We start from the raw sequence: 17,186 nt of genomic DNA on the forward strand, positions 1-17,186 counted from the left end.
AATCAGTCAGCCAGGGGACTGACTAATCCGTCCATTGTCCCTCCCCAGCCACCGGCCGCACATCAACACATTGGCCCCCCATTGTCCCCCACCCTCATGGAGCGGGATTTGCTCTCCCCAACAGCCAGTTTTGTCCACGGCAGTTCGAGCGGAAGTTTCTCACTGACAATTTGCCCCAAATAGATTTGTCAGAGCGTCCAACTGCACCGCACCGGCTCCTGGGTTCCTGCATGGGTTCTGGTGCTGCGTTGGTGTGTGTGTTTTGTTTGTGTGTGTGTGCGTGGGAGGGTACACTAACGTGTTGAGGCTGTGGCGTGTGTGTGGAAGTGTGCGTGGGCTTGTCACGGATAACAGTAGAATGAGTGGGAGGGGATACGCACGGACGATTTTTAATGAGCGCGCTTTGGAGTGGTGCGTAAATACGCGTAAAATGCGTAAAAGGGACAAACCTCATCCAACAACAACATCATGACAAGTTGGTGTAGGAAAGATAATAAGATAAATTAAGATCATTTAATATGTTTACTGCAATTATTTGTTCTGATCAAATTTTGAATGGGTTCAATATTTAAAAATGTCCATATTTTTTTTTTTTTCATACATGAAAACAAAATCACATCGACAATGTGTTCATATCTAAAAAGTTACAAATCAAATAAATTCAACTTTATTTATATAATATATACGTATAGTGTCAAATACAACAATAATCATCTCAGACGCTTAAGGATTCTTAAAAATACTATATTTTCTAGGTTAACCTTTATCTATAGCTAGAAGAACCTCATCAACATGTAAAAATAAGACTCAAAATCATGTATCATTACATTCAGTTACATGTAAAACTTGTTATTGTTGTGAGACTTTTTATTCTAATGCAAATGTTTCAAATTGGTGGAAAAATACTGATGCAGGAGCACCTGTTCTGTTTCACCACAGTGTGTTAAATGCCACCATCCTCACTCTCCTGCTGCATTAAACACCCACAGGGATAATTACTGGGGGGGATATCCTCTCAATCACTTCCACTGGGAGCTACAAAGCAGTAAAAGCTCATAAGTAATTGGGCCCTCGCCATTTTTGCACAGTTCATTTCCCATCATAGGCAAAAATGCAGTGTTTGTGTTTTTCCTCTTTGAGATCAATACTGCAGTCTGCTTTACGACATTAGAGTGGTAAGATATAATTTACCCTGTTGGTTATATGGAAACTGCTATAAGTCAAAGACTGAGGTCGGATTAAATAAAGATAATGACCAAAAAAAAGGTTAGGGTTGTGTGTAATTCTTGTGTTATTAGAACAAACTCAAGGCTCGGGGGCCAAATTGGCCCGCATGAGAAAGAAAAAATTACTGAGAAAACAATAATCATTAAAAAACAAAATGCAGTTGTATATATCTTGGCCCCTCCAAATTTACAAACCCAATGAAACGTCACAATATTAGCAGGGGCCCGTGAGACTATATCACATGACTGCAGTCATTTTTAATCTCAAATTGTGCAAACAACTCTAAAGTTTTCTCAGATCCTGCAATTTCTCACAAACAACAGCACACAATTCCTCTAAATTACTCAGATGTGTCACAAAATCAAGGATTTTTGTAGTAAAGATCCTGCAGGGACTGATATTTATCACTTGGTATTGTTTAGCTACTGTCAGTGCATGTATATAATTTATATGTTGAAGTGCAAACTATAGGGAATTATAGGCATATGAAATCTGCTGCCCACTTGGAATCAAACTTGCTCCATCTTTGGACCATAAATGAAAATGAGTTTGACACCCCTGGTCTAAGGGTATAAGCTGAGGTAAATCCTGGATTTGACCTTTATTCATGGGAAATGAGTGTTACCACTGTGCTAATGCAGGTTTCCCACAAAATCTTTTTTGATACAGAAATAGATGATTGTTTCTTTTATGTTGGTGTAGTACAATTATTAGTTTGTTTGGTTGGTTGGTTATTTTGTTATGCTTTTTACAGTAGTTTGGTTCAAATATCTAATTTATTTCTGGTTTAATGTTAATAATATAGGCTTCCTTTAATCCCAATAATCCCCTATAATCTATCTTTAACCATTGGATTTCCACTCGTGACTATAGCACATAAACAAACCAGTCCACCAACTTATGAAGCAGGTGCACAGGTAACCCTGTATGTCAGATAAAGTCTATCTGAGCTGTCCGTGGTGCTGAAGGTAACCTTTTTTCTTACCTATTTAGATTTTGGACCAGTGGAAAACTGATTTTCTAAAAAACTCCTTCAAAAGAAGAATTCCTATTGTTGTTGCATGGGTGATGGCTTTATTCTTTGCAAAAACTAAAACAAATTTGGACACCAGAGGGGTATTCCATAAAGGAGGGTTAACAAACTCTGAGTCTATCAAAAACTCTGGGTCAACATACACAACGATGGGAAACTCTGGGTATTGGATTCCATTACAGCTGGTATGAAGTGGGTCAATCAACCCTGAGAATGTAAACCTTAGGTTACTGACGTGCACACGCGATAAAAAGCCATCATCAATGGATCGACGATTACACAAACTACCATGGCAACCACCTGGAAGAGAGTAAGTTATTCACCCTGATGGGTGAAATAATCCAGTGTTTGAGAAATATGAGCCTGTTCTAAAGGTGTGTTCACACTGAACGCACCTTCAGTGACCATAGTGGCTTAAAATCACCTGTGATTAGTCGCGCTTTTTCGTCCCTTCATCACTTTATCGCTTCAGTGACGTGACAAGCGGGGAATAATATAAATGAAATGTGTTTGAGGAGACGTGGCAGCAGCATAGGATGGCTGCATAGAGAGTCCTCCCGTTATACTGGCTATAAAGACAGTGACTGCCGCCTGATATCACATCATTTATATTGATTTTTAATGTAATATTGTCGCCAGAGTCATCTCGAAGTCCAAAAAACATGTCATGAAAAGAAAAATGAAGTGGGACACAATCCCGCGACCCATGCATACCAAAAGCAGTGTCATAATTCACTGCATGCGCCATCATAACTTCAAAGTTGCATCAACTATAGATCAAACTGTCTTACAGTATAAAACAACAACTGAGCCTCAAAAGTGGATTCATTTAAATTGTCATCTCATCCTTTATATATTATCCACGCGTTTGTATCCATGGAACTTTACTACAGACGTCAGTAGGCGTTTTAATGCAGATCAACCTCTCAGTGACTTTCCCTAAATGCTCTGCATCCACAATGTTATAAAGAAAGCTACCGCTTGCACAAAAAAAAAAACAAAAAAACATAAAGCAACACATTAGTAATGATGTGAGCACGTCTGTGGTTTGTGATGTTACTAATACGTTTCAGAGAAAAGTGTCAAGGTACATTAAAGTGTTCAGGTGGGCGGAGCCAGGTAGAAACCCAGGGTTTCTTCGATAAAACCTGCCAGCGACCAGGTTTAGTTCACGGACAATGTTGCCATGGTGACATACTCAGGGAAGAACATAGCTCGCGTTTAGGAATGGGATATTCAGAGTTTCCCTGAACATACTCAGAGTTTGAACATAACCCGCTTTATGGAATACCCCTCAGAACAACAAAATGCAACAATATCAAGGCCCAATTCTGTGTTTAGGAATTTAGAAGCCATTTTAAGGGGTTTCAGTGAGCACAGGATGATTGACAATCATGTTGTCGGCTGGTTTAAAAGGACGCACGGCTGCATGGTCCTTGAGTTCTCCCCATTATTTGCTCTCTGCGGAGCTTAGTGACTTCTCTCCAAAGCCAATTGGTTTACGCCTGACTGGTTAGGGGCCTGCACAGTGATAGCAGAGGATAAAGGATGGGTAAACTATAGGCCCCGGTTTGGTGATGGTCTACATCTTTAACAGTTAGACACCATTGAACACAAGTTAAACTTTAATCCTGTGGTATGATGACTATTATCTGTTTGATCTCAACAGGAAAACAATCATCAGGTGTGTTCAACTTTATTAGCAACGCCTCCTTATATCAAACCCAGCACATTGAGCATTTCTTAGAAGACGTTTTCCAGAGCTGATAAGACACTCATTATATTTACAGTAAGTGCAACAAAAAGGTGACCGTCATGATCAAAGGGTCACAATATCAGAATATCATCCAATTATTGATTAATACAGGGGATTAATAAGGTGTTTAATTTGTTGTTTTGCAAATTTTTTTGTCATTTTCCATATTTGTCTTTCAATTTTTGTGTTTGTTTTGCATTTTAATGGAATAATTGTGTGCATTGTTTTTGGTCATTTTGTGTATTTTTGTTGTCCCTTTGTAGATTTTCTTGTCATTGTGTGTATTTTATGTTAAGGGTCATTGAGTGTATTTTTGTTCTAGTTTTGTTTATTTCTCAGTTATTTGTGAATATTTATAGTTGCCTTATTGAGTAAATTTCTGTATTTTTTTTTTTTTTTTTTCCTTTTCTGCAATTCTTTGTTTTTTTGTTCTTTTTTGGGTTTTTGTAACTATTTTGTGTACTTTTGCTGTTTTGTGTGTTTTCGGAGTCATTTTTGTGCGTCTACTTTTGGGGCCACACAAAATTAAACCGAGGGCTGCATGTGGCCCATGTCTGTTTAAGTGCGTTGGGAAAAATCGGAAACATGCAGGACTGAAGTCCTCCAGGACCAGATCTGATCTGATTTTGGCTGTGTTGGCTTTGGCCATAGATGTGTGGAAAATAAATACATCAAGAAATGAAAGTCTTTCTGCAGGCCAAAGTGTACATTCTGCCTATTTGTTTGTCCAACAAACCCCACCTGTAATACTCAACATGATAGGCCTGGAAAACAGTGTAGATTATTTGACTTTTAATATATAAATGTGACTTATTTATTATAAATGCAATAATATTAACAATAATAATAATAATTATTACTGAAATCTCAAAACTTTTGTGGAGCCTTTCACTTTCCTCAATGTTATAGTATTACTCATTTTTTAAATTTAAGGTGTGTGTTATTTTTAAGGTCAATTAATGATGCATCAGTGAAAAATTCTGAATAATTGTCATTTTATCCACTTTTTTTGTTAATGAGTATATGTAAAAACAGTGTTTTTCTTCTGAAATCTGTCTCATTCATTATTCTTTGAGAAGCTCCATCCTATATCCACATGCTGATGCAAAGTTCCCCTGAAAAACAGATACAAGGTGCACTGGCCCCCTATTGTCCGCCTCATTTCATTGACTGCTGAAGGAGAGGAGAGTCACTAATTCAAAAAAAAAAAAAAAAAAAAAAGGGGTAAAGAAGGCAGCCTAGGCTACCATGATGTTGGTTATATTTGTGTAAAGGCTATCAGTGAATGACGAGGATTAGGACGAGTTAAGGAGATTATGTCACACATTCACCCACCCCGGCAGCCACCCACAGATACACACACACACACACACACACACACGAACACACACACACACACACACACACACACGATACTGTTTTCACCTCTGGTTGTAGAGAAAGTTGTGCTGGTTTGCAGAGTAACGTGCTCCATGTGCCCCTGCAGGAAGCTCTAAGGAACATCATGGGATGGATTCCTCCTGCGGCCTGTTGACTAAAGGCCGCAGCCCACAGGTTGAAAGACGCAACAATGGCTAATTGCAATTAACTACGCCTCTCCGCCTCACCCCTGTCCGCTTAAATCGACACTTTGTGCGGCCATATGGCCCCCAGTGTACCGTGGGAATGAAGACAATTAAAAACGGAATATGGATTTCTAGAGCTGACGGGTGAAAGCGCAGCAAGCGACAAGGTCATGGTGTCAGTGAGCCAAAATCACCGTTATTATTATTATTATTATTATTATTATTATTATTATTATTATTAATTAACAATCTGCAGCATTCATATAGGGAACAATACAATATAAAGGATAAAGTTTGTTGTTTATTTTTGTTGTCATTTTGTATTTGTCTCTGTTTTTGCATATTATTAGAGTCATTATGTGCATATTTTTGTTGTTGCATTGTGTGTGTGTTTTTTTTTTTTTTTTGTAATTCGTTGTATTTTTGTTATTGCTTTATGTTTTGATTCATTTTGTGTATTTTTATTGTCATGTTTTAGGTTTTGTTTTTCTTTTGCTTATTTGTTTTGTTATTTTTGTGCCCGCCTTATTTGGTTTTGTTGTCAATTTTGTATTTGTCACTCATTTTGTGTGTTTTGAGTTCCTTTAGTGTTGTTAGAATCATTATGTGCATTATTTGTTGTTGCATTGTGTATTTTGTGTAATTCGGTGTATTTTTGTTATTGTTTCATGTTTTGAGTCATTTTGTACGTTTTTATTGTCATGTTTTTGGTTTTCTTTGTGGTTGCCTTATGTGGTTTGGCTGTATATTTGTGCATTTTTGTTGTCATTTTGTTTCTTTTTGTAATATTACATCATATTTTTTTTTGGTGATTTTGAGTTTCTGGCATAATTTTGTGTTTTCTTTCATTGGGGGCTGTAAACTATTAAATTGAGGACCACGTGTGGCCCGCGGGCCAACAGTTGCGCATGAGCGGAAGGCTGCATGTTTTATATTTCCATAAACTGATGTTTATTATAAATGAAATCTTCTCCTTGGGACATTGAGATATGCATATAACTTATTGACTGTGCAAACGGTCATAAGTTGCGCTTTTATTTTGACAGGTAAATTGTGAAGAATGATTGGGACGCTATTTATTCAGCAAATGTGTGCGAGCAACACGTGTTATTCTTTTGCCCTCCACAGTGAATCTAGATCCACGAGCAAGGCACTTCACTTTGCGCTCACATACTCCCCTCACACGCCAGTGACGTCAGCTCGGAGTTTGGAGTAGAAAGCCAAGTGGATGAAGGAAGTAGAGATCTCCACCCTCCAGCCTCCCCCGGCACTTCTCATGCATATTACTGAGGCTTATTCGCTAAACCTGCAACACTGCAAAGTCACGTCGTTTGGTGGCTTCACCGAGCTTTCCACCTGTCAGCGTGCGCATTATTTTTGCTGCGCTTTTTCCACCACTTTTTCCTGGCGGTGTCAGGTGCGCTCCGGGCTGCGTTGCCTTTTCCAAACTCCAACTTTTACGCACCGGCTTTTTGCCCCCGAGCTGGAGGCGCTGCTCGAAGCCGCTGCTGCTGCCCCAAGGCTCGGGTCCGATTCATCAGAAATTGCGCTTGAAACTGCGCTGACGTCATGAACAACTTCATCAGAGGTTGTTGATGTCACGTTCAGTTTTTCAAGTTGGACCCAGGACTGTATATTTCTCACTGGCGACAGAAAAACAACAACAAACCACCAGCTGCTGTATTCTCGCAGATTATTGAAATTTATTTCCCGGGAGCCAAAAGAAATTCAAAAAGAGTTGGATATTTTTCCCATCACATCACATCACATCATGAGCAAGCCCACAGGATCAACAAGTGGCTGTTTGGATATCCTGAGTGTCAAATCAAGTAAGTGCCTCTGCCAGAGCAACAGGCCTTTCTCTATATACACATTACAAATACACAAGTCAAATCAAGATGAAGCGTGGCAGAAAAAAATAAAATAAAATAGTTAAATTTTCAGCAAAATTACACACTAAGAATGAGTTCTGTCATTTTCCTCCACAGTGTGAGGCGTAAATGTCCAAAATCATATATCAATAAAAAAAAAGGCATATCTGTGCTTACATTAAAATGTTAAAATCAGAAACCTAAATTCGTATTTTTCTCCTAACATGAGGTTATTCCAGTTTGATGCCACTTGTTGCCATATAAATTACTTCTCGTTTATATTTTACATTTGATAAGGGAATCTTTAAAATTGTATCAATTGTTTAGATTTTCTTAAAATTATTTACAATATATAAATATATAAAGCCAGAAGTGTGTTAATATTTTTTCTTTTCTTTTCTTTTTACGTGACTGCACATTTTTCTGCTACTGTATCACGACATTCGAGATTTAACTTTTTTTTAAAAAAAAATTCGTTGTAATCTAAATTAAAAAAATTTTAAAAATCCAAAAATAATTTCTATATATGCATTTTTTTATTTTGCTCAAATAATTTGTGTTATGTCTCCGCGTTTTTTTGTTTTCTTCCTTAAATCATGTTGGTATTTTACTTGAAGCTTAAAAATGAAGAAAAAAAAAAAAATATCACTGTTTTTGCAACTGCTGCTGAAAATAGATTTTGCTTATATTTTTACTTGTATTATTATTTTTTTGGTATTTATTACTATATTGCTTTTTTCTATTTCTGGTTTGTTCTGTTGTTGTTGTTTTTCTTTCCCCTTGTAGTTTTCAAATTCTTATAATAAACACAAAAAAAAAATTACCCGAAACAAAATGCAAGCGCAAAAATAATTTATTTAACACGTTCATAGAATAATCACGATTAAAGCTATATATGTCAAAAAGATAAATAATTGGCACAGTGCAGATCTACGTTAAAGGTGGTCAGAGGACTCTTTTTTTTTTTTTCACCCTGAAGTGAAAATTCATCCAGGTCCTTTTTTCCCTTCTTTAAAAAAAAAAAAAAAAAAAAAAAAAAAAAACCTGATGGTGATTACGGTAATGGGGGATGCCATATAATTATGGCACACAATGGAGACGCATTGGACCCCCACAGAGGAAAGTTAAATGCATTTCCCCCTTTCACAACAAATTTCTGCGTCGGTTTATTTAATTGACTTAAAATATCGCTGTCCATTTATATTAAATACTCCCAACTTGCACAATTATAGGATTAAATTAAAAAAAAAAAAAAAAAAAATCACTCCTATCAGATTGTGTTTCAGGAGCGCGTATTATAAATAACCCATATACGTGGATTAAACAAAACAAAAGATATAATTCAACGTTTAACAGAAAAACTGAAATGTAATCTTAACGTTTTTTTACGATTAACAAAAAAAAAAAAAAAAAAAAAAAATCATCAAAAACACTGAAAATAATTTGCAGTGCTGACTTTGACGTTATTTTAAAATGATATGTCTATTTGAAATTGCATTTACGCAGCCCTGGGCGACAGTTCAATCCCACATGGGAGTCTGATTCCTCGTAAACAGCCAATTGAAGTCCCATAACTCTCCCCTGAAGTCATTGTTTCTGCTGGCGAGTAGTTATTCCCATGCTACCCTTTTTGACGGGTCACTGGTGAATCAATGAGCAGGTGGCAAAACGTCAGTGTAATTACATAGACGGCTTTTCCCTCCAGAATAAAAAAAAAAAAAAGGGAGTCCCTCATATGCATACAAATATACTCCTTTTTAAGCACATCTGAATACAAATACTACATACAAAAATCACATTTTTCATCTACACCGGGGTCGATTTACATACACTTCATTTGAGTTGGTGAAACGAGTTGGTGCGCATTATTCTCATGGTGCAGTGTCACTCCCTAATCCTGGGGCCTATAGACCTGCGGGATAAAGCAGCTGTCGAGTCCCATTATGAAGTGGAGTTGGCAGCTTGTCGAGATCCAGGCAGTCAGACGAGGTTCAATGGGGGAAAATCATTAAGTTAACACTTTCCCCTAATGTCTCCATTGTGCGCCCTGGGGACATTGTTTTTAGAAAGCTCAGATATGACGCTTCCCACCGGACTTTATTCTGGACATGTGCACAGTTGAATTCCCATGGTCATGGTCGGATGAAGCGTGAGGCGTTGTCCAGTGAGGGTGTGTGTGTGTGTGTGTGTGTGTGTGTGTGGGGATATCATTTGTGGGACAATTTGTTCTGTAAATATGAAATAAAATGCTTCTGTTGTTGTTATATTCCAACAAACGCTTTTATTTACAATATTTCACTCAATTTGAAATTAAAACTACGATTAAAAGTTTGCAATAATCCAAAAACTGTCCCATAATTCATATCTTTTTAACTTTTAAAACCCCTTGAAAAAAAAAGGGAAATAATTTACCATTGGGCCCCATCTCAATTAAATCTGACCTGAAAGGCTGCCAGTGTCTCATAGTTCAGTGAGCATGCCATCTAATTGACATCTGGGCCTCTCCTAGGTCGGATCCTGGACATCCCGTGCAAAGTGTGTGGTGACCGCAGCTCAGGAAAGCACTACGGGGTTTACGCGTGTGACGGCTGTTCGGGCTTCTTCAAGAGGAGCATCCGCAGGAACCGGACCTACGTGTGTAAATCTGGCTCACAGGTGAGATCTCATCATAAAATGTATTAACTATATATCCAAAGTAAAATATATATATATAAAAATCAACAAACACTATCAACTGTAAGCGTTAAAGCAAGAGTTGGTCCACTTGCTCTCCAGTTTACGCACAGGATGCGAACTTTTACGCATGGAGTTGCCTCCCGTTTATCCCAATGCGATTACTAATTGAGTCATTCCTGCGCCAGGAATTCTGACAGACATACAGGACACATGTATAAACTCAGTCTGTTCTCAGCTGCAGGGCGCAGCGTCATAGTACAAGATAATGGGACACCCTCTCACCTGAAGAATGACCACCTAAGATGAACAAATTACAAGCAGCTTTATTCTGTGTAACCGATCTCCTTATTCTCACCCCTCCTTTTTTCCTGTGCTTCTCTCTAACAGGGTGGCTGTCCTGTAGATAAAACTCACAGAAACCAGTGTCGGGCGTGTCGTTTGAAAAAGTGTCTGGAAGTGAACATGAATAAAGACGGTGAATATTTTTAAATTTTTATTTTATTTTATTTTAAAAAAAGAAGGCTTTAGTGCAGTGGTTCCCAACCTTTTTTTTTTAGATTATGATCCCATTTTTTTAAATCAAGAATTTCCTTCTAGAATGAGTTCTTAATTGTGTTTGTTATACAGTATTACAGACAAAAAAAGTAGCCAGGATATATATTTGATTTTTTAAAAAAAATATTCTTGCTGCAACTAGAAAGGCAATTACAAAAGCTTGGCTGCAGCCAGATTCACCTACACAACAAGACTGGATCCGGATTGTGGTAAACATTATGGAAAAAAATTATAGGCTGAAAATATAATGAGCAATGGAAAAAGTGGAAGGTGTTTAATGATACCATTGAAGTTAATTAAAAATGGCAATATGGGGGTTTATTTGCATGTGGATATTGCAACAATAATTTTTTGTGTTTGTAAATGTTCTTGACAAATGAGAAATATATATATATATATATATTAAAAAAAAAAAGTAGCCAGGATTAGGATTTTTTATTCTTTTATTTATTTATTTTTACTGCATTTTAAATAAAATTACAACTAAAACTACATAATATAGATTGTGTTTTAATTTGAAAAAGAATAATTAAAAAATCTGTATTTAAAAAAAAAAAAAAAAAACCATTATTTACTAGACATTTCAGGTGACACCTCATGGGGTTCCGACCCCGAGGTTGAAAAACTGTTAGTGCGTATGTGACTCGAATAGAAAAGGACATTAAGGCTGATAATCAAGACCCTAATAAGTTGATAATTACCTGTTTTCTGTTTGTTTAAAGAGCTTTTATTTACACTCTGTAGGGATGCTAATTAATTAAAGCCCATTACTGCCTTTTGTTTTGTTTTCTCTCATGCAAAACGTCAACAACCCGAGTTCCTAATTAAATAAAAACAAAAAACAACAAAAAAAACATCCAGATTTAAACATTTAAGCTAAAATAATAATAATAATAATAATAATAATAATAATAATAATAATAATTTAAGTAAATACAAATAAGATGCAATCACTCATTCTATGTGCGCGCTTATTCCACAGCTGTCCAACACGAACGGGGTCCCAGGACCTCTACCATCCGCAAACAGGTGGCTCTTTATTTCCGGGGCCACAAAGAGGTAAACGGCTCTTCGACCCACTTCCCGGGCTCCTCGCTCCCGGGGCCTCCCTTCTTCACCACCGTTACGCAGCTGGAGCCGCACAACTTGGAGATGAGCGCAGTGGCCACGACACCCGAAAGACAGGCCATCGTCGCGCTGGCACAGCCCACTCCCAAGGTATTTTATTCTATAACCGCTTATGGATTTGATTTTAGGTCTTTAATACTATTATTGGATTACAGATTTATTTATTTCCTGCAGGGGTAGAAGTTGACATTTTTGTCGAAAATCGGCTCAGATTTTCTACTTCAAATCCTTCTATGATTATAAAAACCTGGAATTTGACCTTTCACACCTCACTATGGTTTTGTCTTTAATTTTAATGATTATATTCTGTCTGTTTGTCCACAGTATCCTCATGAGGTCAGCGGCACTCCGATGTACTTGTACGAGGTGGCGACAGAGTCCGTGTGTGAGTCTGCTGCGCGCCTCCTGTTCATGAGCATCAAATGGGCCAAAAGTGTCCCTGCCTTCTCCACGCTCCCATTATCCGACCAGGTAACCAAAACCACTGCCTTTTTTTTCTTCTCAATAACAATTTACACTTTTAAGCCAATAGTGTTTCTCAAATGGGGGTACGCGATGGCACTGGGGGGTACTTCAGAGGGACAGAGTGGACTGTTAACAAATCATATTAAGTTTCATAATGTTTATTTTTTAGTTTAAAATGATACTCATAATAATGATGATGAAAATGTTCTCGATTAGAACATGAACTTGAAAGACAAAATAAAAACAATAGAAATAAATCTATTCAGGAAAAAACAAAATACTGTTTCATTCAATTGATTTACAAAATTAGATGATTTAAAATGTGTGTTATCACTCATTGATTCCATCATTTTGCTCAATTTTTTTCTCTTCATAATATCCTGAGGAAACTGTTGTAATAAAGGGGGTACTTGGATTCAGAAATAAGAGAAATGGGGGTACTTGAGCCAAAAAAAAAGTTTGAGAACCACTGGTGTGTAACATTATAGCCTGCATTTTAACTAAAACATGTGTATCGTCTTTGTAATAAATATAAATATACACTTAATTTAGATTGTAAAGTCAAATATCAAAATGTTTTTTCTAAATTAAAATTAAAAAATGTAACTGAGCTCTAGTCATAATAATATTTTTTGATTGGGATAAAATCCTGGTCACTTTTTTTTTTTGTTGTTGTTGCTTAAGATCACTATTACCACCAATGTGTCCTTAAAGACATGTTAATATGTTTAGATCAACTTTCCTACTGAATAAAATGATGTTTGTTTGGTTAAACATATTTATTTGGCCTGATGTGACTGTAACTAAGTTGAGTTATAACTTTATTTAAAACAGAAAGGCAAATATTGGCCCGGGGGCCACATGCAGCCCTGGGTTTCATTTTGTGTGGCCCCAAAGTATATGCACAAAATGACTCCAAAACAGCAAAAGCACACAACATTGTCTTTTTAACATACAAGATTACACAAAAATGCAGAAAAGCGACAACAAAAATACACAAAATTACACTAGAAACACGCAACCGATAAGGGATTACATTGAAGAAACAATTGCATAATTTATGATGATATTAAATATATGTATATCTGTTTTTCAGCTGATTTTGCTTGAGGATGCTTGGAGGGAACTATTTGTCCTGGGCATCGCGCAGTGGGCCATCCCTGTGGACTCAGCCACTCTTCTCGCTGTTTCTGGTAAATGCTGCACAAACTTGGACAGTGACTCAGTTTGATATATATATATATATATATAAAATGTGTGTTTATTTACTTACATTTAAAAGGGCTGAACACTGAAGCCACAGAGTCTCAGCGGATGAATAAGATCCTGTCGGAGATCCAGGCGCTCCAGGAGGTGGTGACCAGGTTCAGACAGATGCGGCTGGACGCCACAGAGTTTGCATGTTTGAAATGCATCGTCACATTCAAAGCTGGTGAGCGCCTTATCGAATTCAGAACTTCAAAACAATGTTCTAAAGAAAAGGAACTTCAGAAAAAAGTTTTTTTTTTTTTTTTAATTTAAAGTGGAATTAACAAATGCAAGCGGAAAAAGTAAAGAAAAAATATTTTTACCTTTAGAAAAGACAGGTTTATATGGAAGCCCATTCCCGCCAGTAAAAAAAACCCCAAAAACTTGGAAAAGTAATAATAATACAAAAAACTAAGTCATAATTATAAGAAACTAAGTCATAATTATGAGATACTTAGTCATAATTATGAGATACTTAGTCATAATTATGAGATCATATTTACTGGCGGAATTAGCTTCCATAGGTTTGTATGGAAGCTCATTCCTGCCAGTAAAAAAAAACAACTAGGAAAAGTATAATAATAATAATAAATCTAAGTCATAATTATGAGATATGAGACAAGTCATTACTTAGTGTCTTATAATTCTGACTATGTATGACTTAGACAGTAATTATGAGATAGTATCTCACAATTATGACTTAGATTTTTTTTAAAATTTATTATTCTTTTTTAATTTTCCTGGTTTTCATTTTTTTTCACTGGTGTTAATGGGCTTCCATGTGTTTTTTTTTTGTACCTTGTCTGCACATGCCGTCGAAGGTCAACACTACATGTCGTGCACGACAGAAATGCATTAAATAAATGAATGTATTTTATTGCATATATATGGGGATAATATATAAAGAGAGGGCAGTGTTATACCTTGGTGAGGGGGAAGGGAACAGGGAAGAGGGAGTCAGGGTAGGACAGTGGAAGGGGTGGGGGAGAGTCGACTGTTTTAAGGCGACAGTGCAACGTGACGCTATAGTTGACTTCCATATCTTCACGTTGCTTAAATATTACACTCTCGTCTTTTTCACATCACAGTTCCCACGCATGGAAACACTGAGCTGAGGAGTTTCCGCAACGCGAGCGCCATCGCTGCGCTACAAGATGAAGCACAGCTCACTCTCAATAGTTACATACACACCAGGTAACAACAACTCATCCATCCATCCATCTCAGAATGAGCTTGATTCATGCGTCTGTGATCAACTGTAGTCATGCCAGATTCATTATAAAGTTAATGAGGCAATAAGCCACTGGAGCCTCGTGTAATTTTACGCAGGTGCAACAGATAAACTGTGCATTTAAGTAGCAGGTGTGAGCTAATTGGATCTGCTGCCCCAAAGGCAGAGAGAGAGAGAGAGAGAGATGGCTCTGATGTGCTGTGCTTTGTGCTCTTCTTCCAGGTATCCGACTCAGCCATGTCGCTTTGGGAAGCTGCTCCTGCTCCTCCCTGCTCTGCGCTCAGTCAGCCCCTCCACCATCGAGGAGGTGTTCTTCAAAAAGACCATCGGCAACGTGCCCATCACCAGGCTCCTCTCTGACATGTACAAATCCAGTGATATATGAGCAGGCTGCAGCTGAAGGCCCCCAGTCAGCTCAACATCTCTGAACATTTGGAGCTGAACTTCAGGCTTTCTTGGCCTTTGACTTTCAAAACAAAAGAAAAAAAAAAAAAAAAAAGACTGCCACATTGCCAGATCACCTAGCCTGTTCACAGTTACAGATTAGCATGTATCTCTCTCATAGTACAGCCTGTGGAGAGAACCTGCCAGGAAAAAAGCTATATCTTCTTGAGATGTTTTCAAATGGCTTGACGACCAATACACTCTTTATTTTATTTTTTGCTGAATTCAATCCCAATGGAGTAAAGACCAAAAATATGAATTTAATGAACATGGAGGAGGAAACGAGCTGCTGTTCCTGAATCTGGTGCTGAAACCAAACGCACAGAGCAAGACGCGGAAAGGACGGACTGTAAAACTACTCATCTGATGATATTTGTCTGTGTCTAAGTGGCTGCTGTCCTGTTTGTGCTAATGTTGCCTTGGAAGCTGATCCTCGGGAGTTGATTTCATCCAATGAAAAAAAAAAACGTTTTTTTATTATATCAAATCAGGGGTGTAAAACACATTTTAGTTCAGGGGCCAAATATAAAGAATAGTTTGATCGGGCAAGAGATTTTAGGCGGGAAAAAGAGCAATTTCAACTATAATTTCCCCAATTTTGCATTTCAACGTACAAATGATACAGAAAGCTGAAATATTCAAGCAATAAGTGACAGATATCAGTCCCTGTAGGATTTCATCTTTAAAATCTTATTGATTTTGAGACAAATTTTTATTTGAAAAAATTACGTCCTTTGAACAATTTCAGATTTAAAATGACTGCGTGTCGTGATACTCCAAATATTGTGGAGTTTCACTAAATTAGTGTATCTAAAAAGGGCTTAGATATCTACAACTGAATTATTTGCTAATTTACAAAATAATTCACGTTTTTTCTGTCTTTTTTAACTTACTGCGGACCAAAAGGGCTGGATTTGGCCCCTGGGCCTTGAGTTTGACACGTGTACTATAGTGTTATAAATGGGGCTGAAGCTGCCACGGTGAGGGGTTACCACAGCCATAAAATGGCTTCCATATTCATATTTTCAAGTTAAACACACCCAAAATGTTTCCAGAATTAAAAGTATTTCCATCTTCAAAGATATATTCAGCGTTTACCATTGAGTGAGCTGTGTTTATAATTTTAGAAAAAGCTTTTTTTTTTTTAAATTGAGATTAAATCCACTCCTGTGGACGGCGATGGCGTTGCTGACGATCACTTTCTGGCACCACACCCAGTGTCCTGTCTGAAGCACAGCGTTAAGATGTTTAGGTCAACTTTGTGAAGTTAGACACTAACACTGAATGAAATAATGTTCAGCACTTGGAGAAAAAATGTTACTGTGGCCTGTGATGTTTTATTCGGTTGTAAATCTGTGGCGTTATAACTATTTAGAGTTGTAACCACGAGAATAAAAGACACTGAATTCAACTGCTGTCATTTTATGCATGTGGGGGGGGGTAAAGGACCAGCTGGAGGTAAGTGTTTCTTAATGGGGTTCACAGAAAAGATGCGAGAACCTGCAAATCCATGTAGTCTTAACCACCAGAGATAAACATTTCAGTGTACTGATTATAACAAATTTATAAGAAAACCAATTATTAATATGTTACAGTTTCATTTATTCAGACAACTTTTTTCAGGAAAGTCTAAGGAAAGCATCAAAGCATAAAAAAAAAACAACTCATAAGGATACAGTACATCAAAAGCAATCAGTATGCCGCTGAGGAAGACTTGAGTACATTTCAAAGTAAATTTCCTGAAAAAAGTAGTCTGAATAAATTAAACCTTAACATCTTATTTCAAAAAAGAAGATATAATGAACTTGCTGGAATCAAACCCAATTATTATCTATTTGTGCTCAAACATGTGGCCAGGCAGGCAGGGCTCATATCTGACATGTTTTTGAGTTCCATCATTAAAACAAAATTAACAGATTTCTGAGAATGAAAACGCTCCAAATCCAACAATTACAGAAGAGATTTAATTTGCCGTAGTGAATAATGG

The 17,186-nt window shown here is 37.1% G+C and overlaps 1 protein-coding gene across 1 annotated transcript; it reads left to right on the forward strand.

Annotated features, from left to right (window-relative positions):
- Positions 1-7,099: 7,099 nt before the first annotated feature.
- On the forward strand, positions 7,100-16,235 carry LOC114457687 (nuclear receptor subfamily 2 group E member 1). Its single transcript, XM_028439706.1, has 9 exons — positions 7,100-7,410; positions 9,962-10,107; positions 10,516-10,603; positions 11,666-11,901; positions 12,136-12,282; positions 13,373-13,469; positions 13,559-13,708; positions 14,613-14,718; positions 14,978-16,235. Exons 1-9 carry the CDS (start codon positions 7,353-7,355, stop codon positions 15,138-15,140), a joined length of 1,191 nt encoding a protein of 396 aa, XP_028295507.1. The 5' UTR covers positions 7,100-7,352; the 3' UTR covers positions 15,141-16,235.
- Positions 16,236-17,186: the final 951 nt, after the last annotated feature.

The sequence above is a fragment of the Gouania willdenowi genome, chromosome 24, assembly GCF_900634775.1.
Source record: "Gouania willdenowi chromosome 24, fGouWil2.1, whole genome shotgun sequence".
Classification (NCBI taxonomy): Eukaryota; Metazoa; Chordata; class Actinopteri; order Blenniiformes; family Gobiesocidae; genus Gouania; species Gouania willdenowi.